Source organism: Musca autumnalis, unplaced genomic scaffold (assembly GCF_047663935.1).
Source record: "Musca autumnalis isolate F117 unplaced genomic scaffold, ASM4766393v1 scaffold_4, whole genome shotgun sequence".
NCBI classification, from domain to species: Eukaryota; Metazoa; Arthropoda; class Insecta; order Diptera; family Muscidae; genus Musca; species Musca autumnalis.
The window spans coordinates 7,665,512-7,692,845 of NW_027411977.1; the positions used below are offsets into that span (position 1 = coordinate 7,665,512).

A 27,334-nucleotide genomic window follows, 5' to 3' on the forward strand; every position below is an offset into this window, starting at 1 on the left:
GGTCGTTCAAAAATTATTCTTTAACAAAAACGAATATTTGTCTGATGGTCCTTTAAAAATAAAAAATTCTTTAAAAAAACCACGAATATTTGGATTCTTTAAAAAATCCGCGAATATTTGTCTGAAGGTCCTTCAAAAGTATTCTTTAAAAAATCCACGAATATTTGTCTGAAGGTCCTTCAAAAGTATTCTTTAAAAAATCCACGAATATTTGTCTGAAGGTCCTTCAAAAGTATTTTTTTAAAAAATCCACGAATATTTGTCTGAAGGTCCTTCAAAAAAATATTCTTTAAAAAATCCACGAATATTTGTTTGATGGTCGTTCAAAAATTATTCTTTAACAAAAACGAATATTTGTCTGATGGTCCTTTAAAAATAAAAAATTCTTTAAAAAAACCACAAATATTTGGTTGATGGTCCTTCCAATAAAAAAAATTTAAAAACAAATTGTCTGATGGTCCTTCAAAAAATATTCTTTAAAATATCCTCGAATATTTGTATGATGATCCTTCAAAAAATATTCTTAAAAAAATCCACGAATATTTGTATGATGGTCCTTCAACAAATATTCTTAAAAAAAAAAAATCCACGAATATTTGCCTGACGGTCCTTCAACAAATAGTCTTTAAAAATCCACGAATATTTGTCTGATATTCTTAAAAAACCCATTTTTTTGTAAATGAATACGAAACCCCAACCAAAGAATTGATTAAAGGGCAACATTTCGATGGACATGAGCAGCAAACGTTTGCGCTGTGAGACTCGGATCTTGAAAGATCATTGAAAGATGCCATCTCAAAAGTTTAAATCAACTTAGTAGCGCAGATGACCGAGGAGCTTGTGGGTCTATTTTACGTCTGGCTTCAAAAACCACAGTTTTGTCATAGCCCGTACCTGAGGTTAAATAAAACTAACCAAAATATAACAAAACTGAAGAAACTTTTCGTTTAAAAATTGCATTTTTATAAAAATTAACAGTCGTTTATCAACTAAAGAAACAAACAAAAACATTTAACAAAATAAATGTCTAACAACTACTACATACATACATATTCACATAACAATAACAACAAAGGGAAAACATGACTCTTCCATTTCACAACGTCGTCAATTCAATGACGATAACGGAAACGTCTCAAATTATCATTTGCTGTTTTGTAATGATAACCATCTTCTCTCAGAACATGACCTGGTTCAACCGGAGCAACAGGTTGCATTTGTGGTGGTTGTTGATTGGCGGCATCGTTTTCTTCTAAAGCAAGCATATTCTGCTCCTCCATTTGGGAAATGGCATCCATCATATCGGACATTTGTTCCTCACGATAGGCTTGTTGTTCTTGTTGTTGGCGCAACAGTTGTTCTTGGTATTCTTGATAAGTGGGTTGGGGCATGGGTTCGAGTGGGGGCAACATTACATCCATGGGTGGTAGGTATTGTTTTTCTGGCACAGTGTTTTCAGCATCGTTTGTGGGTGGAAGATATTGATTTTCTGGTACTTCGGGTGGCAAATATTGGTTTTGAGGAGGGAGGTATTGTTTCTCTGGTTCGGCAGTGGGTGGCAGGATTTGCTTTTCGGGGACAACAGGGGGGAGGTATTGATTTTCGGGAGCAGTTGGAGGAAGATATTGATTTGCAGGGGCAGCTGGAGGAAGATATTGGTTTTCGGGGGCAGCGGGAGGAAGATATTGTTTTTCGATTACTTGTGGAGGAAGATATTGTTTTTCTAACATTGCTGCGGGTGGAAGGTATTGTTTTTCGGGCAATTGAGGTGGCAGATATTGTTTCTCCAACATGGCAGGTGGAAGATAGTGATTCGGTGGCAAGTAATGATTCCTTGGCATGGCTGTTGTTTCACTTGCCACTGTAGTGGTAGCTTCGACATTTTCTTGTTCTGTTGTGGTGGACATGGCCATTGTAGTCATTTGTTCGGTTGTGGTGGTATCTTCATTCACTTCGGTGGTGGTGGTGTCAGGAGTCATATCTGTGGTTGTGGTGGACATCACTTCTGTTGTTGTAGTGGGCATATCAGTGGTGGTGGTAGTCTCAGGAGCAGCAGTTGTTTCCACTTCCACCACAGGTGGCAAATATGTTCTCATGGGCATCTCGAATGGTAACTCCTGCTCACGTGTCTGGGGTGTAGTTGGTGGTGGTTGAAGATTTTCAATTTCTTGTGGCGCTGGAGGTAAGTAGAGACTTTTGAGTTCAGACATTTTCTCCATGGGACTCGACATTGGTTTGATGCCATAGATAGGTTGCCCATCCTTGACAATTTCAATTTGTGTTGGCAATTCAATGACTTCATGTTGTTCGATTGTTGTCTCGACACGTTCATTTGAAGGCCTTTGATTGCGTGGTTGTTGTTGCTGCAGCTGCTGTTGCTGGTTGTGATGATGATTTGGTGGCAAATAACGATTTGTTAAATGCGAAACATCAGCTGTGGCAACAGCAATAATTGCTAATGATACCAGAAGTGTTTTCTGAAAGCATAAAGAACAGGTGGACGAAATGAAAGTTAAGTGAATATTGGTTTTAGGATAATGGCTTGTAAGAGGTCAAGGATAATGGAGGAGAAATTTAAATGGTTTATGGTGTGACATTGAAATGACTTTGTATTCAAATTGAGAAAATGGTAACTTTAAGTTTTACTTTATGATATTTGGAATTGAGTTTTTCAAAATAGCGTTTTAATAACACAACATTTTGAGCTACAAAGCTGAACTGTAAGGTTAAGGGTAATGTACTCCAGGGCAGTTCACAGTTCGAGAATTGTTTACTATTTTCTGACACTAGTTACAATGATATAAATTCTCCAATAGCATGTTTGCGTACTTCATGAGATAGTGAACAAAAACTGTAAACGCTTGCGTACATAAGCTGCCTTGCCTGATTGCCTTGCTTTCCTGCTTCATTTCTGACATAATAAGAATAAAAGAATAAAGAAGGCCCAGCAAATTCCGAACTGGGTTGCCCTTTTCTTTTTTATTCTTTTATCAGAAGCAAGCAAGGTAAGCAGGCAATGCAGCTTATGTACACACCCCTTAAAAACCCTACGAAAATCGACAATTTTTTTATTTGCTTATTTTAAAGTAGAAGTACACAGAATATGCGGTAAAATGTTCAAGTCGATCGGAACAATATTGCTTGAGATATGAGCTTTGGAAGGGAAAAGTTTTTTGTGTTTTGTATGCAATATAGAGATTAACAAGTAAAAAAGTATCTGTCGGATCTGCCGACAGAGATATACCCTTACCCTATGTGAATTGAAATTTTCAACTACGGACAGATCGAATATATATATTTGGGGTCTTCTCAGAATTTGGTGGCCCTTTTTGGACATTTGAACGTGTCGACAAAAATGTGGATTAGGATTAAAGTTCAAAAGTGTGGCGGCAGAGTTACTTGAAGGAATGGACCGAAATATTCCATTATGGAAGTGGGTTATCGTATAACTTTTGGACCAGTATGTCAGGAAGCATGGACTTGTCCATGGAAAATATAATATCGCTGTAAACAGGACCACAACGCACAGCATCGGTATACATTTCCAAAGGATCTTCGAACAGACCCCAAACTGCACTTAGACACAAATGTGTAACTTTTCCCACCCTAAGTACCCATATCGGTCGATATAGGTTAAACTAAATTTGGCCAACATATTTGGACATCCAAAGTTTGGACGAAATTGGTTGCCTCATACAAGAGATAATATCGTGCATACAATTTTAGTGATTTTTTTTTAAATATTGGGAGAAAGTACCGTAAGTTGTGGGGCGGCATTGCCCATCTTCGAACTCAAACTAAGTTTGGACAAAATATGATGAAGGCCAAAATTTGGAACAAAATCGGTTGACTGACAGGTCGGGAGTTATCGTGCTCTCCAGCCACTACATATGGTGCCTCATTTCGGGTTGAAAAAACTTACCGTCGTAATTGAGGCAGCGAACGCAAGTTGCTTCAACAAAAATGTAAGTGATTCGAGAGTAAGTTTTAAAGTGAACTCATCCAAAATTTTGTGTGGGCGGTACCCAAAGCAGTTGACAAATATATTCCATGTTCGAACCTTATCTATATCTGGCAGATGGACCAAATCGGTCACTCCCATCAAGAGTTATCGTGCGCACAATTTTTCCAAACATTTCTGAACTTTTTTGGGGAAGTTACTTGAAAGAGTGGACTGATATAACCCATCTTCGAACTTAAACTAAGTTTGGACAAAATATTACGAAGTTAAAATTTTTGACCCAATCCAACCACTACACACGGTGTCATAGGGGTTTGTTGGAACTGTCAGGCTATTTTCGCAGGAATTATGGACTTGCCCTTAATGAAACTTCGACGTTCGTATAGAAGATAGTAAATAAAAGTTGTTACGGCAAAAATTAAAGCGATTCGAGCCCTGAACTGAACTTTTCAGAAATTGTGTGTGGGAGGTACCTGAAAGAGTGAACCGATTGATTTTATATTGGAATCTCATATAAGTCTGGTAGAAATTTCACTATATGCAAAGTATGGATCAAGTCGGTTAATCCCCTTAAGAGTTATCGTGTACATTAGCATAAATGCGAAATGACATTTTGAAAACGGTGCTACCTCTAGTACGAAAACGAATGAGCATATTGTCATACAATTTTGTGGGGTTATGAAAGACATCAAAATTTAGTCCTTCATCGATCGATTTTATTTTTTTTTTGCCCGTTTATGACCAGATAACTTTTAATTTTTTGGTCCAACATTTCAGTAAAATCTAATATTAAAAAAAAACGATCGGTGAAGGACTAGATCATTATGTTCTAAATAAACCCACAGAAATATATGAGATCGCTAGAGTTAGCACCGCAAAACGCTTTTACAAACAAAGGGTTTCGTGGACGGTCATTTGCCACAAAACCACATAATATTAAAAAAACATAAAAACAAGTAAAAAAGTATCAGTCGGCTTTGCCGACTGTGATATACCCTCAGCCTGTGTATATTGAAACAATAAGTGTGTCTGCGTACTCGATAATTTGTAATAATTATTACAAATTGTTACTGAATGTTGTTTTTTTACACAAATGTTCAGTAAAAGAGAATGAATTGAGAAACTTGTTTTGAAATTTTTATTACTGAGAACTTATAATTTTTACTGAAGGAATTTTGTTCAGTAACATTTTGTAGCTTTAGACAGTTGTCAAAACTTTAAAATATTCAAATATCATAATCGTAAATATTAATCAAATTGAAAATTTTTACTGAATGTTGTCTTTTTACTTTTTTAATTTTTTCCTTTGATAGAGTATAAAATGCTTTACTCTCTAAAAAGAAGTTACTGAGTATTATTTACTGAGAAAGTACAAGGACAAACCTAATATTTTCCCAAAATACGTATGTATTTTGGGGGTTTTAAAAATTTTGGGCGTTTGAACCGACAAAAATGTTGATTAGGATTAAATAACAAATGTTTTGCGGAGGAGATACTAAAAGGAATGGATCGACATTGACCGTTATGGAAGTGGATCTCCAGCCACAACATATGGTGCCATAGGGGGTTTTCACACTCTTCGGGCTGTTTGCTCAAGAAGTATGGACGAGGCAACGAATGCAAGTTGCTTCAACCAAAATTAAAGTGATCCGTATTTGAACCTGATCTATATCTGGTAGATATATTAGGATGTGTAAAGTATAGGCCAAGTCGGCCACTCGCTTCAAGAGTTACCGTACAACAATTTTTCCGAACATTTTTGAACTTTTGTGGGGGAGGTACCTGAAGGAGTGGACCGATATGGCTTATCTTCAAACTTAAACTATGCTTGGACAAAATATTACTAAGGCCATATTTTGGCCCGAATCGGCAGATCCGTTCGAGAGTTATCTTGCGCTCCAACCACTCACACGGTGACATAGGGTTTTTTTGCAACTTTCATCCTATTTGCCCAGGAAGTATGGACTTGCCCCTGATGAAACTTGTACCGTCGTATAGAGGGCAGTGAATACAAGTTAAAACAAAAGTCAAAGCGATTCGCGAGATGGCCATAAACTGAACTTTTCCGAAATTATGTGTGGGAGGTACCCGAAGGAGTGGACCTATTGAGACCATATTGGAACATTATATTACTCTGGTAGAAAGTTTACGCTATACAAAGTATGGACCAAATCGGTCACTCCATTCAACAGTTATCGTGCGCACAAACTTTCCGAACATTTTTTGAACTTTTGTGGGGGAGGTACCGGAAGGAGTGGACCGATATAACCCATCTTCGAACTTAAACTAAGTTTGGGCAACATATTATGAAAGCCAAAATTTGAACCGAATCGGTTCATCCGTTGGAGGGTTATCGTGCGCTCCAGCCAGCAGGACAGACAGACAGACGGACGGACATGGCTAGATCGACTCCAAATTATCTGAAACACATTTCGTCCAAACATACATGGGGTCTAAAACCATTATTTCGATGAGGCACATTTTCATCGTATTAAAGTGTATATACCCTCCTTAGCCTAAAGGCTAATGGTATAACAAAATTCAGACAGACCAAATCAGATTAAGATGTGCTCTTTTAGATGAAAAAAGTCTACCAAAATATTTTGGTAGTTTTCTTGGAAAAAATCTTGAAAAATTAAAATTTTGGGGGTCATTAAGGGGTCACCACTTAAAATGGGTGTTGAACAGGTCAAAGGGAGTATCCAATTTTTGTCCTTTTTACACACCGTAATATTTCTTCTGCGGTGTCAAATCCCCCACAGCGTAATGTTGGCTAACATTTTCTGAGTAGTTCAGGCATGAAAGTGTTGCCATAAGACACACCGTTTGGACCCGGCGATAAAAATTGGTCTCATATCATTGAGCTAATATGAATCGACGTGCGCTCATTGATATGGAAGAAGTCCCCTTATGTCTTCGGTGATCTTGTGGCAACATATGTATGTACGAAAACTTTATTCCAAACTTGGAAGTTGGTTTATATCGGTCTACACTTCTCGGTATTTCCCTTCACACTGTGGTACGAGGTATTATGTCTTTGTGTATTTGTATGTAACATGCAAAAGGAAACGAAGTAGACCCATAGTTCCGTTTGGGGATATACATATAATCACTTTCTGAGTCGATTTATGCATGTCCGTCCGTCTGTCCATGTATTTTTGTTCGCAACGTACAGATCGCATTTTTTGTTCGATTCAGCTGAAAATTGGGGGCTAACATTTTTTTAGCCATAGGAAAAACGCTATTGCTTTTGGTGAAAATCGGTTCAGATTTGGTTATAGCTCCCATATATATTTTCGGCCGATTTGACGTATTTGCCGCACCAAACACGCTATATAAGTCCGATTTTGATTAAATTTTAAACGTTTGACTGAATTCGGTCTAGAAATAAGTGTGCCAAATTATATCGAAATCAGTTCAGATTTGGATATAGCTCCCATATATATTTTCGGCCGATTTCACGTATTTTCTGTACCAAACAGGCTGTATATGTCCGATTTCGATGAAATTTGGAAAGTGTGACTGAATTAGGTCCAAAAATAAATATTTTCGGCCTATTTCGCGTATTTGCTGCACCAAACACGCTATATAAGTCCGATTTCAATGATATTTGGAATGTGTGACAGAATTCGGTTCGGAATTAAATTTGCCAAATTATACCGAAATCGGTTAAGATTTGGGTATAGCTCCCATGTATATTTTACAGTGGTGTAGGGTATCATATAGTCGGCTCCGCCCGACTTTGATCCTTTTGTTATTGGTTTTTAAGAATAGAATTTTGAACAATCCAATTTTCACTGAGTCCCAAAAAACATTCTTTATAGGACAAGGGCATAGATAGGGTGCCGAAAATTGCGAAAAAACCATCTGCTACAAACCACGTTGGCAGAACATAGGTCGAAGTGTACTGGGCAAACGCTCATAATCCACACTCATATCATTTTATAGAGAAGTTTTACATTTCCGAGTGCTCAGAGGGTTTCAACCGAAAACATGAATATTATCCCGTGAGATATTGAACCACAAACTTTCATTATCCAAGATGGGAACATAATAATGTACAATAATCTCATAAAGTTTAGCTGGGATTCCAATATGCTCTTTGATCACTTTTTGACACATAATTCTTATGCACTTTTAATCCAATTGTAGTCAACTTTCACTTTTACATTCTTCAATATTTTCCACCAGAACTTTTATTTGCACACACCATAATCCAAATCATGTTACACCGCACACTTGTCACTACAAACTCACCATTTTGTTTAGAAGAATTTTACTTCCGTTTTATACTTCCACCCGTTGCGTAAAATGAACACACAAAAGACTTGAGCGAATGAATTCGTAGAGTATGTAATCGGAACTGTTGTCAAATAAAGAACCCCAACGACTATTTATACAATCAAACTAAAATTAAGTGCTAGATGTGGCTAAGAAGATGCTAGAAACAGAGGCTAAAAAGAGGCCTTCGGATCATAAGCATCCAACCAACATCCCCCATCGAAGTTAGACGACATCGACAACGATGACGACGAAGAATCCCATTGAGATTTTTTTCTCTCGATTCAATTCAAGTGGACAAGCACCAAATTTAAGCATTCCATTAACACGGCCAACGGCCACACTATATTGACCAAATAAAGAAAGAAAAAAAAATCATCGAAAATCAGAACAACTTGGCGGAAACACCGCTTAATAAACAATTACAACAACAACAAGCGTAACAAAACAAAATAATCGTAAATTAAAAGCATACAAATTACTGTCTTAGTTTAAGATACTTTAAAACCCCCCAACTGTTGTTGTAATTGTTGCGGCTATTGGCAGTTATACACACGCACATAAATCACATCACAATAATGTATTATTAATAAACAAATGTATACATTTTAATACTTAACATATTTCTATTTCTGCTTCTATTTCTATTTTGATGTTGATTTCAATTTCAATTGTCAAATCGTCGTTTGTTTGCCGTTGATCTGTATAGATGGTTATCAGTGAGGATGTGTGTGTGTGTAGACAATTCTCCCACTCCATATTGCTGAATCACTTGGCCCCACTACCCTACTACGGTAACTACCAGTTAATTGTTCTTTGATAGTGGAGCATTGTTTCATGTGTCTGTTTGTTTGTTGTGTCTGTTCGATTTGCCACACTTATCTTTGTGGCATTCATTCATTAAAATATTTGTTTTGCACAGTGGGATACAATATTATGAAATTGGTTAATTTCTTAATTGATTTCCATGGTAGAACCATAAAGGTAATTTCATGCTAACAGCTGACTAAATTTTTTTTAAATTTTAAATTTGAAGTACATTCATTGTCAAAGTCAATTTGACAAAAAATACTTATGTATGTGTGTACAATGTATACCATACCTACAAATACATATGTACATAGATATATTAATAAAAAAGTCAGCAAATATTGAATTGCCATTTAATTGTGAAACGCAAAATTTCTTTCTGGTTATCAAAAAGCACAAACGACGAATACATAAAGAATTACGGACATTGATGTAAAATGTCCTCCTCTGTTTCCGCTGTTGGTTGTTGAACATTCATAAGGCTTTGGAAGAATCCCAGCATGTAATGATTTGGACAAACAACAATGCGTTTTCTTTATCACGACAGAATCATTTGAAGAACCTATCTACAAGATCTACATTTCTGATCTGTGCCACGAAATTTTATGAAAGTCTGGTATGTACAAAAAGGCAAGAAGCTCTGTAAGTTTTACGACTTTTCCGCTATTTTAATCAAGAACTTCGATGCAGAAACCCCACCTTTGGATGTCGTCATGGAACGCTTTAGACAAAGCGGCAATGGGATTTAGTTGATAATGTTTGTTTGGTGATGGCAATACATTTTTCATGTTTCAAAAAGGTTTTATTAATAAAAAGTTGCAAAAAACATCAAAATTAAGATCTTTTTATCTGTAACAATGGTTATGGTGACGGAAGTTTTAATTTAATTTGGTGTATCTTAAAAATAACAATTTAACACCATATTATATTTATATATGTACATATGTATGTAGATTTAAGGCAATGCCTTCTGTTGGGGAAAGCTATAACCTCCGCTATATGAACAACTTCAATATACATGGACCCTAGAAGATTCATTAGCAGCAGACCAGACATTACTTATTGTAAGGGGGGCTTCCATTGTTAGGAGGGATCAAATTCTTCGCTACTTGGCAATATATTGGTACCCTCCTGTAAAAACGAACAAGAAATTTTGTTAAGAGATAAATTTGCAGAAAGGGGTAAAGATTTTGCTATGATTGAGAAGAACTCAAACAATTACACATACATACGTTTGTGCACAAACATGCAAATCGATTTCTTCAATTAGGCGATTGTTTGATTGTTTTCTTTCTATATCACAAAATATTTCCCAAAAATAAACAAACTATATTTTGATTTTGTAATTAAATGTCATTCTTATTATTGTTGTTCTGTACATGACACGGTCAAGTACAGAGATACAGAGTTGTATTAACCTAAATTTGACAGATGCGACTACCTTTTATAATTCTACCATGATTGATTTCCAAGGTACATAGATACCGTACCCAAAAACTTATATAAGTCCATACTAATACATTAGGCGATTTTCTTTGCGGCAATTGTCAGTTTGCTGGAAAGAGAGAAATGAGGCATATGGTAACCTTTTGCATCTCAACACCCTCTGGTGAACGCAATACGCAGAGTTATAGGTTTGGCCTTCTTTCACCCACAAACTTACAATTACTGCAAGAAAATTGCCTAAAAATTTATTTAATTTATTGCTTTAAAATTTGGCCTTAGTAATATTTTGTCCAACTTTACTTATTCCGGACCTCTTTTACCTTGCAGTGTAGAGGTTTTTGCAGCTTTGGCTGTTGTGGCTTCTATATTACGTTTGGTTAATATATTATTAGTCCATATTTATATTAGGCAATTTTCCTTGCGGCAATTGTCAGTTTGATGGAGAGAGAGGTCAGGTATATGGTAACCCTTTGCCTCTCAACACCCTCTCTCACCCACAAACTGACAATTGCCGCAAGTAAAATGGCCCAATGTAAATTGGGACTAAACTGTGTCTATCCAGGTTTTCCTTCGTCTTCCTCTGCTTTTTGTTCCAGTGGGTCTTGCTTCTAATGCACGTTTTGGTAATCTTGTATCTGGCATTCTTGTCACATGGCCAAACCATCTTAGATTGTTTTTCTCGATTTTGTCGTTAAGGGGCTCGATTTCTAGGTTAGATCTGATTGTATCATTTCTAACCCTATCTCTCCTGGTTTTTCCTGCAACGCGGCGTAGGTACTTCATTTCTGATGTTTGCATTCTGTTCTGGTTTTTAGTTGTGAGTGCCCATGATTCACTTCCATACGTAAGTGTTGGAACGTAAGTTGATTTGAAAACTGCTAGTTTTGTTCCCTTTGTTACTTCTCTCTTACTGATGAAGTTTCGGTTGAGGCTATAGTAGAGATTTGCTGTTGCTGATATTCTACGGTTAAGATCTCCGTCGGCTTTCCCGTCTTCGCTTAGTATTGCACCAAGGTAGCAAAAATGTTTAACTTGTTTTAGGGGTTCAGTTCCGATGTGCAGTTGGTGTTCACATTTATTTCGGCTGATGACCATTGTTTCCGTTTTCTTGATATTAATGCGTAGACCCCGTCTTGTCATTTCGTTTACGAAAATGTTTATATTTTGTTGTAGGTTTTCTTGATTGTTGGCTAATATAGTCACATCGTCTGCATAAGCTAGCATTGATATTTTAACAGGTTGCATTTTCCAATTTCCCATATTCAATGTTCGAAATGACTCCTTCCTTACACGTCTTTATAATGTCGTCCATTAGAATTATAAATAAATATGGGCTCAATATGTCTCCTTGTCTTATGCCGGGCATACACTATGGGCATGCAGGACAGCATTTGTAATAGTATTAGTAAATTTTGAAGTTTTTGTCAATGTATTTGAGAGTAGTTTTGGCAGGATTGAAATCAAAATAGTTTTGATTTTGTAAATGAACCCCTTTCAATCCAATGAATTTTGTTTATTTTCCAAGTAACCAACAAACAATTTTTGAAAAACAACAAATATTATTTGTGAGGATATTAAAAAAATTGGAAAACTTCATTTTTGGAATATGGATTGAAGGAATGCCACACACTATTCAATCACACACGCATTTGGCAGTGCAGTTTGGCAGTTAGTGTATGGGCCGCATTACACCTTGGTTCGTCAGAAATTCTTCCGAGGTAGAGTTTCCCGTGCTCACGTAATTTTGGCATATTTTATAAAAACTTCTTATTCTTCTTATCAAATTACCGTTGATATTTCTTTTGTCCAGCACATCCCATATTTCCTGCCATTTTACCGAGCCGAAGGCTTTTTCTAGATCGATAAAGCAACAATGTGTTTCCTTATTGTATTCTATGGTTTTTTTTTTCTGATATTTGTCTCATTGTGAATATCAGGTCTTGTGTGCCTCGATTGCGTCTGAAACCACACTGTTCTTCTTCGAGTTCGTCTTCGATTTCACTCCTAAGACTGTTTGTTAGGATTCTAGAGTAGATTTTTCCTGCAACTGATAAAAGGGATATTCCTCGATGGTTCTGGCAAAGTTGGTTATCGCCCTTTTTGAAAATGGGGTTGATTATGGATACTTGCCAGTCGCTGGGTATCGTGGCCGTCGTCCATGCAACATTTATCTCTTTGAGAAGAAATTCTTCGCCTGTCGCACCCATGTATTTCAGCAGTTCTGGGGCTATACCACCGTGGCCTGCTGCTTTCCCCAGTTTCATTTTCTGTAGAGCTTGACTAAGTTCTTGCGTTGTTATTATATTTGTTACACCTTCATCTTCTTGAGTTATTGGTATTTGTTCCGTAACGGGTGTGCTATCACCATTTAGTAGCTCGTTGAAATCCTCTCTCCACCATGCCATTATCTTTTGGTCGTCCCATAGTAGCCCTCCTTCTTTAATGGGACACTCTTTTGGTCTTCTGAGGCTTTTTAAAGTTCTATAAAACAGTTTTTGGTTCTGATTGTAGTTTTCTTCCATATATTTTCCGAATTCCTCCCACGATTCTGATTTCGATTGGCGGACAATTTCCTTGACTCTTATTCGTTGTTCTTTGTAATGGTTGTAGTTTGATGGCGTTCTGTTGTTGAGGTATTGTTCCCATCTTGTTTTCTTTTCTCTAACTTCGCATTTAATAGTGTCGTTCCACCATTTGGTTGCTTTAACGTGTCGTCCTCCGCACTTCGCTTCGCCGCATACTTCTTTTGCTGCTTCTATCATTATGGTTTTAAAATTAGTCCATAAGATATCTACATTTCATCATTTAGAGCCGATGTTCTAAGTTCATTTGCCTTTTCTGTTACTTTTCGAGCAAATTCTTCTTGGACCGCCCAGGATTTTAATTTTGAAATTTTAATCTTTGTTCGCAGATTTCTCTGTCTGGTTGCCTTTCGCGGGGTTTTTGTTATTGCTCTGCGCAAAACGACCAGAAAGTGGTCGCTGCCTATTTCCGGACCTCTTTTGACTCTGGCGTCCCGGCATTTAGGTAGTTGGTTTTTCCTAATAATTGTATAGTCTATAACCGATTTTTCATGTCGTGTGGGTTCCTCCCTCGTGTATCTATGAATGTGTTTATGAGGAAACATTGTGTTTGTAATTATTAGCTGATTGGCAATACAGAATTGCAAAAATCGGGTACCGTTGTTGTTTATTTCTTCCTCCCCGTATTTCCCTACAACATTTTTATAATTTTCTGGGCTTCTCCCAACTCTTCTGTTGAAGTCCCCCATTAGGATCACATCTGTAGTAATGTCGTCAATAGTGTCTTGAAGATTGTCAAAAAATGTATCTTTTTCTTCTGCAGATGCGTCTTCTGTTGGTGCATACGCAACAACTAATGTTGTATGTGAAGTGTCCTCTTTAACTTTTAAAGCCATTATTCTTTCATTTATGAATTTCCATTCGCAGATAGAGTCTTCCATATCCTTATGGATTACGAAGCCTACGCCAGCTCGGACTCTTTCCTTCTTCGGAACTCCAGAATATAATAGAATGAAACCGTCTTTTAATATTTCAGAGCCGCACCCCTTCTTCTTTGTTTCGGTTATGGCTAGGTATTTAACATTTGTTCCCAATATTTCATCAACCAGTTCGTTTTCTTTCCCATTTAAGCTTCTTATGTTCCATGTTCCGTACTCGATAGTCCTATTTCGTCGCCAGTTCGGTGATTTGTTTTTCGGATTGGTTTTTATATTTTTTCTTTGCTTGTTCGGTTTAATCAGTTAGTATTCGAAGAAGTGAGTGATTGGACCACTGTCTCCTATCATGGTTGAGAGGGCTGCTCCCCCACAAAAGTTCGGAAAAATTGTGCGCACCATAACTTTTGAAGGAAAAAACCGAGTTGGTCCATACTTTGCACATCGTGAAATTTCTACCAGACATATATGAGATTCCAATATGGACTCTATCGGTACACTCCGTCGGGTACCTCCCACACAACATTTCGGAAAAGTTCAGTTTGACTTTTGTTGTAACAACTTGTATTCGCTTGGTAAACGTTTTATCAGGTGCAAGTCCATACTTCCTGAGAAAATAGTCCGAAAGGTTTAAAAAACGCCTATGGCACCATGTGTAATGATTGGAGCACACGATAACTCTCGATAATTTCGAAGATAGACCATATCGGCCCACTCCTTAATGTACCTCCACCACAATAGTTAGACAATTTTCGGAAAAATTGTGCGCACAATAGTTCTTGAAGGGAGTAACCAATTTGGTCCATACTTTTTGTATGGTAATATCTATATATAGGTCAAATTCTTCGAGTACTTCCCACACAAAATTTATGAAGAGTGCAGTTTAAGGCCTGCTCTCAACTTGCATTCGTTGTCTCTATTACGACAGTACACGTTTTTTTCAGGGGAAATTCCACACTTACTGAGAAAATAGTCCGAAAGTTTTAAAATACCCCTATGGCACCATGTGTAGTGGTTGGAGCGCACGAAATTTGGACTTTGAATCCCTTTGTTTTTGTTGTAAGGACTTGTATTTGCTTTCCCCGTTACGACGGTATATGTTTTTTCAGCCCAAGTGCTCCGAAAAAGCCTGCCGGCATCAACTAAATTGGGCAGTATGTAAGATAACCCTCGAAGGGAGAAACAGATTTGGTCCAAACGTTGTACATCGTATTATGTAGACGACAAAAGTATTTTGTGTTACTTATTTTCTTTAGCTCCGAGGCTGAGGGTATATCTCTGTCGGCCAAACCGACTGATACTTTTTTACTTGTTCAGATGTAATTCGAAAATTTTTAAGTGTAATTGGAATTATTCCACTTGAATAATTCGAATTTCAAATAAAATAATTCGAATTACATATTGAATAATTCAAATTAAAAATGGAATAATTCGAATTAGAAATGGATTAATTCGAATTACAAGTGAAATAATTCGAATTACAAATGGAATTCTCGAATTACAAATGAAATTTTACGAATTACAAATGGAATTCTCGAATTACAAATGAAATGCTACGAATTACAACTAAAATGTTTCGAATTACATCAGGGTGTAGTTGTTTGTTCGCATATATTGTCTTCAGTTTTTTGGTTCTGGTTCCTCTGTGCCCAAGTTCACAAATTCTACAACCTGGACTGGCTGCGTTCATAAAGAATGAGGTGACAAGTGAGTGGAGTTATCTGGTCAGTTAAACAAATAGCTGTGCCTTGCCCGAACGACTTAAACATGTTATCGAAAGTTAACCCAATATTTTGGGGTAGTTTGTGGTCGGAATCAGGACACCATCGACCAGTATATTCAAGGGCATTCTCATTTCAGCTGTCACTGTGTTTAAAAGTGTGGCAGCGGATTTAGTTGCGTATATTTTCATATTCCTCAGATGGAGGAACTGCACTACGTTAGCTATGTAGATATTTATATAGTCATCCGAATACATTTAGCAAGGTAGATGTTAAACATTTCTCGTCTTGCGGAACTCCCTGTTCAACTCTACGGGTTTTGGATTTCTTGTTTCTGAATTCCACAAACGACTGACAGTTGATTATCATACGTTTCAAACCCAGCTGGAGGAAGTCTTCTCTATGTCCTCGAACAGATTGGCATATTTGACAATATCGAAGGCCTTCGATAGGTCCAGGGCTACCACGACTTTTCGGTCGGTACTGTTCGCCTGATATGTATGGATATGGGGTGTAATCCTGTTGTGGTACTATGCACTTCCTGAATGCATACTGATGTTGGACAACTGGGAATTTTCTTCTCATAACGGGGAAGAGTAGTGTCTCTAGAATCTAAGGTACTTGACAGGAGGGATATTATCCTCTACGATTCGCCTCTACTGGCAACCTTGCCTAGCTTCAGTAGGGGGACCACCATTCCAACTTTCGATGCTTCTAATACATATGGGTGCCTAATAGATTGAGGATGTTTGTCATATACTCAACTCCGAGTTCATCCATTCGGATGTGATGATTTCCCGAAAAATTCTTTGAGCTACCTACCTGAAGGAAATTGCAGCTGCCTGAAGCTGTGATTGCAAACTTCTCTGAACACTTGCAAATCAGCTTTTCTATGGTTCAGAAATGTACGACGGATAGAGGTTATGAAGACAGGTGGTCTGTTAACGGAGACGATGATAGGCAGATGGTCTGAGCCAATGGAAAATTCAGGTTGCCAGGATACGTCAGTTATAGGACCGTGTGCCACAATCATGATATCTGGCGAGCTGTGGCATTCCCATTTTATTTCCGTAGGAGCGACTTCGTTAACTGTGCAAAATGTTGAGCTGTGAAGTTGCTCGGCCAGCGTTGTACCTCTCTGGTCATTGCCTTGAACGGAACTAAAGCTTATGATGAGCGCTATTGCCCTCCAAAAGCGAACTAATATCAGTCATATAACGCAAGGCTCAACTATTCAATCAGCGGTATGTGTTACTAGTGTCAAGCTCAAGTGAGATAGGTCTGTACTGGACAAGCTGGTACATAAGAAAGGCATGTCATCTTCCTTCGCTTCTTGTACGATCCTTTCGCGAAACGTTGTAACTATTCCAACGTTGTAAGCTGCAGATGACGTTGATCTTTGTTTCCTGGATACCGGCGACAATGTGTTTCTTCTACTTATAATAATAATTGTTTCACAAACATCCCAGAAAGGACAAAGGAGACTTCTCTCATATTAATGCGTCCACCCCGATTCATATTAGCTCAATGATATGGGACAGGTTATCGCCGAGTCTGAACGGCCACTTGTGGAGAAGTTTTACATAGCTAAAATACTCAGGCAATCTCGCTAACATTACACTGAGGGTATTTTGGCCTGGGAATCGAATCGCAGTCCATTTCATCACGGTGGAACCCTCCTACTTATAGAATTTACAATTATACAGGCTTTTTTGCGGAGACCGTTGCAATTGAATTGTAGTAACGATGCAATTCCGGGGCGCTGAACAACAGATGCTGCGTTTTATTTTTGTTTGCGGAGACTACGGAAGTGTTTCGTATTCCAAAGATGACGATGTATCAGATGACGAAGTTGGAGATACCAAGGGAGTTGTTCTGGAGCTGCAAACAGCAACATAACTCCTACTGCAGTAGTAAAGTAGGTTGCTAATATCAGTACAGCCTTGGAAGTGCACACATTCTCTACGTCCATTACATTTCACCTCTGGTGATATGTGGTGGATGCGGATCTGGCAAACAGAGTAGATCCATGACCCGGGGTTCTTCTCTATTCTAGCACGTCCTACTGGGGTCTTACTGCGATTGTTTGAGCTTTAACATTTTTCAATTTGAGCGCAACTAACTAATCTTTATAGATTCTTCTTTGGCGAAAGATAAGAGTTTATAACAAAGCGTCCTGCAATGTCTGTTCGGTTATTTTTCCTTTTCCTCGTTGATGCTGCCTTGCCATCCTCGCATGAACTATCTGCACTGCTGTCGGATGAGTCCGTGCTACTTTCGGATCAATGAGGTATCGCTGAGCCGGAAAGCTTGGCACAGTCGCTCCCATTGTCCTCTTTCGATTGGATGGGTGGATTGTATTGGCACCAGTAGATGGTGTAACCAATGCGAACTTTGCTCTCAGATTGCAGTTTGTAAAGGTTATTTTGCTTTTTGCACATCCATTTGCTTTTAACATGTCGATGCCAAACAGTTCCTTCAATAAAACAAATATTGAGGTTTTTCGTTGAGTTTCTTTCTAATCGCTCGTACTCTTCCAATAGTTTTGTTAGTTTTGCACAAATGGTATGATCAAATATATGCAGCAAGTTCAATGTTTGGCTCCATAGGGCTTCAAGCTTTAAATAATAAGGCTTTAAGCTTATAAATGTGGTTTCTGTAAAACATCATCACTGTGGGGTAGCAAAAGGAAAAAATTTCATCGGTGTCATGCTTAAGTGTTCCATACGCCATTTTTGACTTTTTGAAATACAGGATTTTCGCCTATGCTCTTTCTGTTTTTTTGGTCGGCTTTTTGCTAGCTGCTCTAGTTTCTGTGATATCCACTCTTCGGCCAGAATGCTTACGTTCTTTTCAGGTACGAAACTTTTATTTTCAACTAGCATGTGCCCGCTACTTCGTTAGCGAAAAGTTCACATTAGTAGAAAATGGTATGCAAACAGACTTTTTATTTACCCCGTTCATATTTCGAAAATTTATAAAGGAAAATATGAAAAATAAGTTCAAATTACAAAATTCGATTCCTAACACACCTAAAACTAATGGTACATAATAATACTTTTCGTACACTTATGTCGAGTTTCTGTAATTCGTAATCGAATTCAAATTCGTTCGTATTAATACCAAACACATCAACAGTGACACTCACACCAAACTTCAGAATCCCAATTCCATCCTTCCACCCTATACAAAATTTAGCGATTTTTTCAAATTATTTAAATCTAAGCACCAGCAGTGACCCTAATATCAAAATTCCAGCTTTATCCTTTCATCCAAGTTGTACCAAATTTAGTACCATTTATTACTTTCCGTACGATTATAGTACTTATAGTTCTTAAACGACCTCATTATCTCAACATCACTCACAAATAGTTACCATATTACCAACTTTCGGAATTCCAGATATATCCCATTCCACGCTTATAGTTCCCATTTTCTCCTCATATCAACCCCACTTATCACCTGTGACCCAGTTCTATCCCTTCATCTAATACCAAAATTATTCCAAATGTTGTACCATTTAGCATTTTTCGTACACTTATAGTATGCATTTGCACAATTTCAGAATTCCAGGAAGACCCAATACCAAATGTTGTACAATGTATTAATTTCGTCCCTTTATGGTACAAATTTTCATAACCACCTCCATATCTCAACCCCACAAACTAACGTTGTATTGGGTGTACTATTTAGTACCTTTCGTAATAATATGGTACATATTTCAAAAACTTTCCCTGCAACCAATACAAAATATAATACCATTTAGTACCTTTCCTACACATAAGTAGGATTTTCCAAATGACCAGCTCTATCCATTCACCCAAATTAGAATTGTTCCAAATTTAGTACCATTTTGTACGAATTTCCAAAACTCACTCCATATCCCAATTCTACACTCCAACAGTAATCTTTAATCCAAATTTCAGGATTCCAGCTCTATTCGTTCCTCCAAATCCAAATTGTACCAAATTTAGTACTTTTCGTACCCATAAGTACGAATTTCCGAAACTACCCCCATATCTCAAACCTACACTCCAACAGTAATCCTAATTCCAAACTTCAGGATTCCAGTTCTATCCGTTAACGCAAATCTAATTTGTATAAAATTGAGTACCATTCATTCAATACCAATTTAGTACACATAAGTACGAATTTCGAAAGCTACCTTCATATGTAAATTCTGTTGAGTAATCATAATGCCAAATTTTAGGATTCCAGCTTTATCCGTTGACCCAAATCCAATTTGTACCAGATTTAGTACCATTTAGTAATTTTCATATACATAAGCACGAATTTCAAAAACTACCTCCATACATCTATCCTACACTACAACAGCAATCTTAATTCCAAATTTCCAGTTTCCAGCTCTATCCGTTCATCCAAATGTAAATTGTACCAAATTTAGTAGCACTTAGTACATAAGTAAAAATTTCCGACGCCATTTCCATATATCATCGCCACTCCCAAACCTTGATTCCCATAACAAATTTCAAGATTCTAGCTATATCCGTTCAATATATACAATTGGTACTAAATTTAGTAATTTTTAGTACTTTTCGTACACTCATAGGTCGAACTTTCAAAAAACCTTTGGTACATCTTTTTTAACTCTTTATCCGTTCAACCAAATCCAAATTGTACCAAATTTAGTACCAATTAGTAATTTTCGTACTACTTATGTGTACGAAAAGTACTAATTGGTACTAAACTTGGTACAATTAGGACTTGGATTTGAATTTCCAAAACAACCTCGATTCTACACTCCAACAATAACTTTAATTCGAAATTTCAGGATTCCATCTTTATCCTTTCACCAAAATCCAAATTGTACTAAATTTAGTACCATTTTGTAGTTTTCGTACGAATTTCCAACCTATTTCCACATCCCAATCCTATACTCCAACAGTAATTTTTTTTCCAAATTTCAGGATTTCAGCTTTATCCGTTCACCAAAATCCAAATTGTACCAAATTTAGTACCATTTAGTACTTTTCGTATCCATATGTATGACTTTCCAAAACTACCTCCATATCTCAAACCTCCAACAGTAATATTAATTCCAAAGTTTAGGATTCCAGCTCTATCCGTTCATTCGAAATCGAATTTGTACCAAATTTAGTACAATTTAGTACTTTTCGTACACATTTTCAAAACCACCGCTTATATCAGCCCTACTTCCCTTTCTTGAATCTCATTTCAAAATAGTACCATGTTTAGTACATTTTAGTACTTTTCGTACACTTCTATTTCGAATTTCTAAAAACCCTGTGGTACATCTATACTACAATCTATCAGGGACTCCCGTACCGTTCTAGTTGGAATTTCCAAAAACCCAGCCTTATCAGACCTTCGGACCAAGACTGACCATCACCCAAAATTTCAAGATTCTAGCTTCAACCGTTTGGTCTGGTCGTTGATGAATCATTAGGTCAGTCAGTCAATCACTTTACTCTTTTACTAATATAGATTTAGAAGGTCTATGAATTTACAATAGTTTGCATTCCATAAGAGTGGATATGGAACATCTCGATACAAATTCTATTTTTAAAAAATTATCTATAACTTTTAAATTTCAAATTTCTTCTATATACTATTACTAATATATCTAGACCAAAAAATATAAATAATTTCTTCCGCCAACTCCAAGCAGTTGCGACGCTAACATTAAAATGCGATTATCTCAAAACGGGAAAATGGCGTATGGAACATTTAAGCATGACACCGACTATATATCAATAGAAAATTCAATTTCCTTTCCCCTCAGATCGATGGTGCACGGAATAGCTACCATAAAACTGCTCAAAGAATATTTCACAATCACCAAAATTATATATCCTCTTGTTTCAGTTTGATTTTGATTGAACGGTTAACCTAATAAAGTGGAACATAGTGATTGTTATTGATTTTTTTTTACAGAATTTCGTTATTCTAATAATTAACTTCCCCAAAACTTCCACTGTGCCACAGTGAATCTGTTGCCAACATCGATGTATGCGAGTAGATAAGTGTGTGTTCGATGTTTTGCACATAAATGGATTTGTTGCTCCGTTAATGTCAGCATTAATTCGTTTGTCAATTATTTTTACCTTTAAACAAGTGTCGGAATATTCAAATGATGCTATAATTACTAAGCGGTTTTGCTTCGAACACAACAACATTACCGTAGGCAATATACCCTACCAAATGGTGGTGAAGAGTTCAATTCTTGTTCTTATTTTGAAATTGTTGAGGTAGGTCTTCGCTTTTTCATAGTTTTTAATGACAAGTTTATTTGTCGGTTATTGACTTATTCCTCAGTTGCTATGAAATAAATATAAGATGTCAGACAACTTTTGTCAATACAAACCTTAGATCATCCCAAAAACGTTTATCCCATTGAATGCGTATTATGTGATAATGATGATCAACACGGATATTCCAAGATTTCCAGGTTATGCTCGAAGAAGATTCAGTTTTGATTTTGTGAAATCGGAAAAGGAATTTTGTATCGAAGACATCAAATCTGTACCATGAATTTTATATTATCCTATATTAGATAATTTTTACAAGCATATGCATATGTATGTACATGTGTCTAGGGTATTTCAACGTCGTTGCGAAAGACAAACATACTTCGATTTGGCAAATGTTCTAGTTATGGTATTGGAATGGTCAAGTGTTCAATAAATACCTATTTAACAATTTTAAGTGAATAATAATAACCATAACAAATGAAGAAATCATTGACCAGCTGACTGCCTGACTGATTGCTGTGGTATATTCCCGATTCTACACTTGATCGCCTTCTAAGATTTTTATCGCACTCTGCGATAGTAAACTACGCAAGTGATACGTTACGATTTAAGGTATGCCATTGCCAAGTACATTCATTGTTTCATCTTTGAATTGGAGTATGGAGTATGTAGTCCGAATACCACATCAACAGCTTATGCGGTGCTTAAGGCAAGGTCGCTTCATAGTAAACTTGGCGGTCGTCGTTGGAGGTTCAAATGGTCCCCCCGAAAAATTGATCTTTGTGACTCAATTGATCGAATAAAGTTGCCGTATTTTATTTCAATTTGCAAAATTTGAAATCAAGGTGAGGTAGGAGGTGTGTGTGTGTTTGTATGTGCAGCATGTGAGTTCGATTGATTTGCGATTAATTGGTGTGTGTTTAAGTACACTTTATGGTATTGTTGTTTTTGTCTGTTCGTTGTCGGGTCATTAAAACGTAATGATTTACTTTGATTTGGTGTTTCTGATTTCTGGTGATACGATTTATTTGATTTGTGGGTATTTGGATTTGTTTGACAAATGACTATAAAAACACTTGGAATTTGCCACCAGAAATACTTTGACTTTTGTTATGGTCGGGCTGTGTGCCGTTATTTGTTTGTTAAGCCATTCAATAATTGGTGGTTTGAATGGCTAAATCAACAAAGGCATGCTGATGCTTAGTTTGCCAAAAAATTTTGTAGTATTTATATACATATGTATGTATATGTTTTAGTTTCCTAGTCTTTATGTTATATTATCATTTATGATATAACTAATTGGACTACATGACTTTTAAAAGTCCCCATCGGAAAACTCTTTCCTTGAATGTTTAAATAAACAAGTTCGACAGAGATATACTCTCAGCCTGTGACATAATGAAAAGAAGCAAACAAACAGTATAGGCAAGGCATATTTATATAAGGTAGAAGTGACAATCAGCTGTATTCTTATTTTTTTTGTAAATTTAGGTCGAAACCTATTTCAATTTAGTTTTCAAAATGTAATAGGGTCTACTCAAGAAATTTGAAACTTCGAAATTTGCTACCATAAAATACTGCTTTTCATCCAAATGTGTAATAAAAATTACCTACGATAGTTCTGAATCCGTTATATTTACATTTTTATTCAAATTAGTTCTATTTTAGAGAATTATTAAAATATATTTATGTTTTCCTGAAAAAAAAAATTGGAACGACCCTATTATTCAAAATTTTCTTTGAACAATTAATTTTCAATAACAACAATGTTGTTTTTGTAAGTTTGTTAGTTGTTGTAATTCATGCGTATACCTTATAATAAATATGCCTTGAGTATAGGTTGTTTTTCTAAAACACGGTGCGCCTGAACCAACTTTAAATGGAAGGTGCTTACACATGGGAAGTTTTGCGGATTCAGAAACTATAATGTCCATAGATGATTTTTTTTTTTTTGGATTTTTCTCAACTGTGAACATTACTGTTTTAAAATCTGCAAAAACTTCCCAGCTGTAAGCGGTTTTCATTCAAATGTAATTACGAGGTGATAACACTCAGTGCATTGTCCCAATTTGAATTTGTATATCTCAAAAATTGTAAAACCTATGAAAATATCGTAAAGGTTAAACTTGTAGAGAATTTTCACAGCTACAACATTTGCTCTAATCCCATTTCAATAGGACTCGCGGTTTCCAAGCAAAATCGTGAAAACATAAAAAACCCTAAAAATGTCAACGTTGGTCGCGATTTATTTAAAAAGCGGTCCGGCGATTTTTTTGGTTTTTTTTTTTACTTTTTTCATCCTGAACAGACGGTCAGGCACACATAGACGGATGTGGGTAAATCGACTCCAAATTTTGTGAACGGATTTCGTCCAAATATATTTGGGGTCTAAAATCATTATTTCGATGAGGCACATTTTTATCGTAAGAAAATTTATATACCCTTATTAGCATGAACAACTTTCTACTCACATCCCAGAAGAGTCAATAAGAGTTCTTTTAAGTTAGTTAGTTAGTTTTAAGTTCTTTGAAGTTATATAGATTTCCATAAAAAACTTTAACTACCTTGGGATAGCGACGAGACAAGAGCTCTAAAGTTAGCATAAATTCATACTGAATTGCTCTTCGGCTTCTCTTACAGTAGCTATGTACTCCGCTTACATTAAATTGAAGGGGGTAAGGAATGGGATTTTTTTATGTGTATTTTTCCCTTGCGTAGTTGTTTGGGATGATTTTTTATAGAAACCATATTGTCTGCTTGCACAAGTACTCAGGCTTCGGAGCCATACATCAGCACGGGTAGTATCAGTGTTTTGTAGAGCGTTATTTTTGTTTGACCCAAAGTTGGGTGCCAGAGTGGTGCAATGGCATGCACGCCCGCCTTGCACGCAGAAGGTCGGGGGTTCGATTCCCCGGCCAGGCAACATCAAACATTTTTCAATGGTGGCATAATACCCCTCAGTAATGTTGGCGACAATTTCATGAGTATTTCAGCCTTGAAAAACTTCTCCACAAGTGGTGTCTTAAGACACGCCGTTCGGACTCGGCGATAAACAGTAAGTCCCATATCATTGAGCTAAATATGAATCGGGTGCACTCACTGATTTGAGAGAAATCTCTCTTGTCCCGTATGGGATGTTGTAGAACAATGTTTTTAATTAAACCAAAGTAACATCTGTTGGCCAATACAATTCTTCTTTTTATTTCACAACTGATGTCGTTTGTTGGGTTTATGGAGGTGCCGAGGTAGACGAAGTCTTTTGCTATCTCAAAATTATAGGAACCAACTTCCACAGTTAGTCCGCGCTCAATGGACGCATTGCCCGCCGACACCATCAACTTCGTCTTCTCGCCATTTACCGCCAGATCCACTTTAGAAGATTCTCCTTCGACCTTCATAATGGTATCGGTTACTTCTTTTATTGATCGTCCCATGATAGCATAAGCAAGTAACATGTGGCTATTGGTGTAGATTGTGCCACTTCTTTTCACGTTTGCCTCTCGTATAACCTTTTCTAGCAGGATGTTGGAGAGATCACACGAAAGGCTGTCTCCTTGCCTGAAACCTCTTTTGGTACCAAACTCTTCGGAGAGGTTCTTTCCTATTATAACTGAGGACCTCGTGTCAGTTAATGTCATTTTACAAAGCCGGATGAGCTTTGCGGGTATACCAAATTCAGACATGGCTTGGAATACCTATCGAAGGCTGCTTTATAATCGACAAAAAGGTAGTAGGTGTCGATCTGCATCTCTTGGGTCTTCTTCAGGATTTTCCGCAGGGTAAATATCTGGTCAATGGTGGACTTGCAAGGTCTAAAGCCCCATTGGTATGGTCCAATTATTTCGTTGACCATGGGCTTTAGTCGTTCGAACAATATCCCTGACACTATCTTGTAGGCGATAGGGAGAAAACTTATGTCCCTATAGTTTGAGCATTGGATACCAAAAGTTTTGAAAAATGTTCTTTCCATATCCTGAGTACACTATCTGTATCACTTACCAAATTACCTTGCTGGTCTCTACAGGAGAATGTGCCTGTACCAAAGTCATCAGTTTGATGCTTGTCTCTTTGGTAGAATTTTCGGACTTCACTCTGGCTCCTATACATCCCGATTTTTTCACACTCCCTCTTTTCCGTCTCCCTTTTCCTGCGGAAAAGACGCTTTTCTCCCGGTATCTCTGTCGTGCGCTACACGTTGCTACGGATTGTAAAGTGGCCCTATATGCCGCATTTTTCTCTTCAGTAGCAGCAGGAGTGTGATCATGACATGGATTCCTTGGTGGAGGTCTGTGGTATCCAAGTATGGATTTTGCGGCAGTTTGCATGGAGTGGGCAATACTTTGCCATTGCGCTGATATGTTATCGGGACGAGGAGTGCTCGCGTTAAGCAATTGGGCTAGTTGAGTGGAATATGCCGATGTCTAACTTTCGTGTTGTGTCTGTTCGTACTTTGTTTGGAACGTTTAACCGGGTGCATACCTTTGCTGCAACAAGGTAGTGGTCCGAGTCTATGTTTGCTCCTCAGAACGAACGCACATCCAACACGCTCGATGAATATCTTCCATCTACTACAACGTGATCAATTTGATTTCTTGTTTTCTGATCTGGAGACCGTCAGTTGCCCTTATGGATATCGAGATGTTGAAATCTGGTGCTGCTAACTAACATGTTTTTGGCGCTACGAAGTCTATAAGCCTCATACCATTGTCAGATGTTTCACTGTGGAGACTGAATTTCCCGACTGTTGGTCCAAAGATATTTTCCTTTGCAATTTTGGCATTAAAATCGCCTAGAATGATTTTAATGTCATGGGCAGGACAGCGGTCATATGTTCCTTCTAAGCGCTCATAAAATATATCTTTGGTCAGTTCGTCCTTGCCTTCAGTGAGATCATGAGCGCAAATAATGCTGATGTTGAAGAATTTTGCTTTTATTCGAATTGTAGCAAGTCGTTCATTCACTGGTGTGGAGACCAGGTGTTTTAACCTCCGACCAACTACAAATCCGCAACCAAACTCATACTTTATGTCATGGCAGCTACAATACAGTGCGTCACTTTTAGGTGTTGTTGTGATGCCTTTCCCATTCCATCGTATTTCCTGTACATCTGCCAATGCGTAAACTGCACCTTCTATATAAAAAGTGCGAATCATGGTCCTTAAAAAGTGGGCGGGGGTCGTCAACTTTTGAGGGATTTGTTTTACTTTTCTTTCATTTTTTCATAGTACGCTGCTTTGTCTAGGGGAGGGTTACTAACCCTGCGCCCATTTTAGCTCACTACCTTTAACGGGTGTTAAAGGCAGCTACCCCAGGTGACACCACGTGGAGGCCAGTGTCCACTTGAGATGAAAGAAGGACCAAGATAAATCCTGGACTCTGCCATGTTAAAGCCGGTCAGGACCGTTCCTTGGTATGTTCCATCCCC

At 37.3% G+C, this 27,334-nt stretch overlaps 1 protein-coding gene and 1 long non-coding RNA gene across 2 annotated transcripts; both read right to left on the reverse strand.

Moving 5' to 3' along the window:
• Positions 1–1,081: 1,081 nt before the first annotated feature.
• LOC141402445 (uncharacterized) lies at positions 1,082–8,287 on the reverse strand. Its single transcript, XM_073983749.1, has 2 exons — positions 8,219–8,287; positions 1,082–2,477 (listed from the first exon to the last, which is right to left on the reverse strand). The coding sequence occupies exons 1-2, from the start codon at positions 8,219–8,221 to the stop codon at positions 1,113–1,115; spliced, it is 1,368 nt and encodes a 455-aa protein (XP_073839850.1). The 5' UTR covers positions 8,222–8,287; the 3' UTR covers positions 1,082–1,112.
• Positions 8,288–9,894: 1,607 nt separating this feature from the next.
• Positions 9,895–10,402, reverse strand: LOC141402374 (uncharacterized). The gene is made up of 2 exons (XR_012412605.1): positions 10,285–10,402; positions 9,895–10,183 (listed from the first exon to the last, which is right to left on the reverse strand). It is a non-coding gene; the product is annotated as an uncharacterized lncRNA (long non-coding RNA).
• Positions 10,403–27,334: the final 16,932 nt, after the last annotated feature.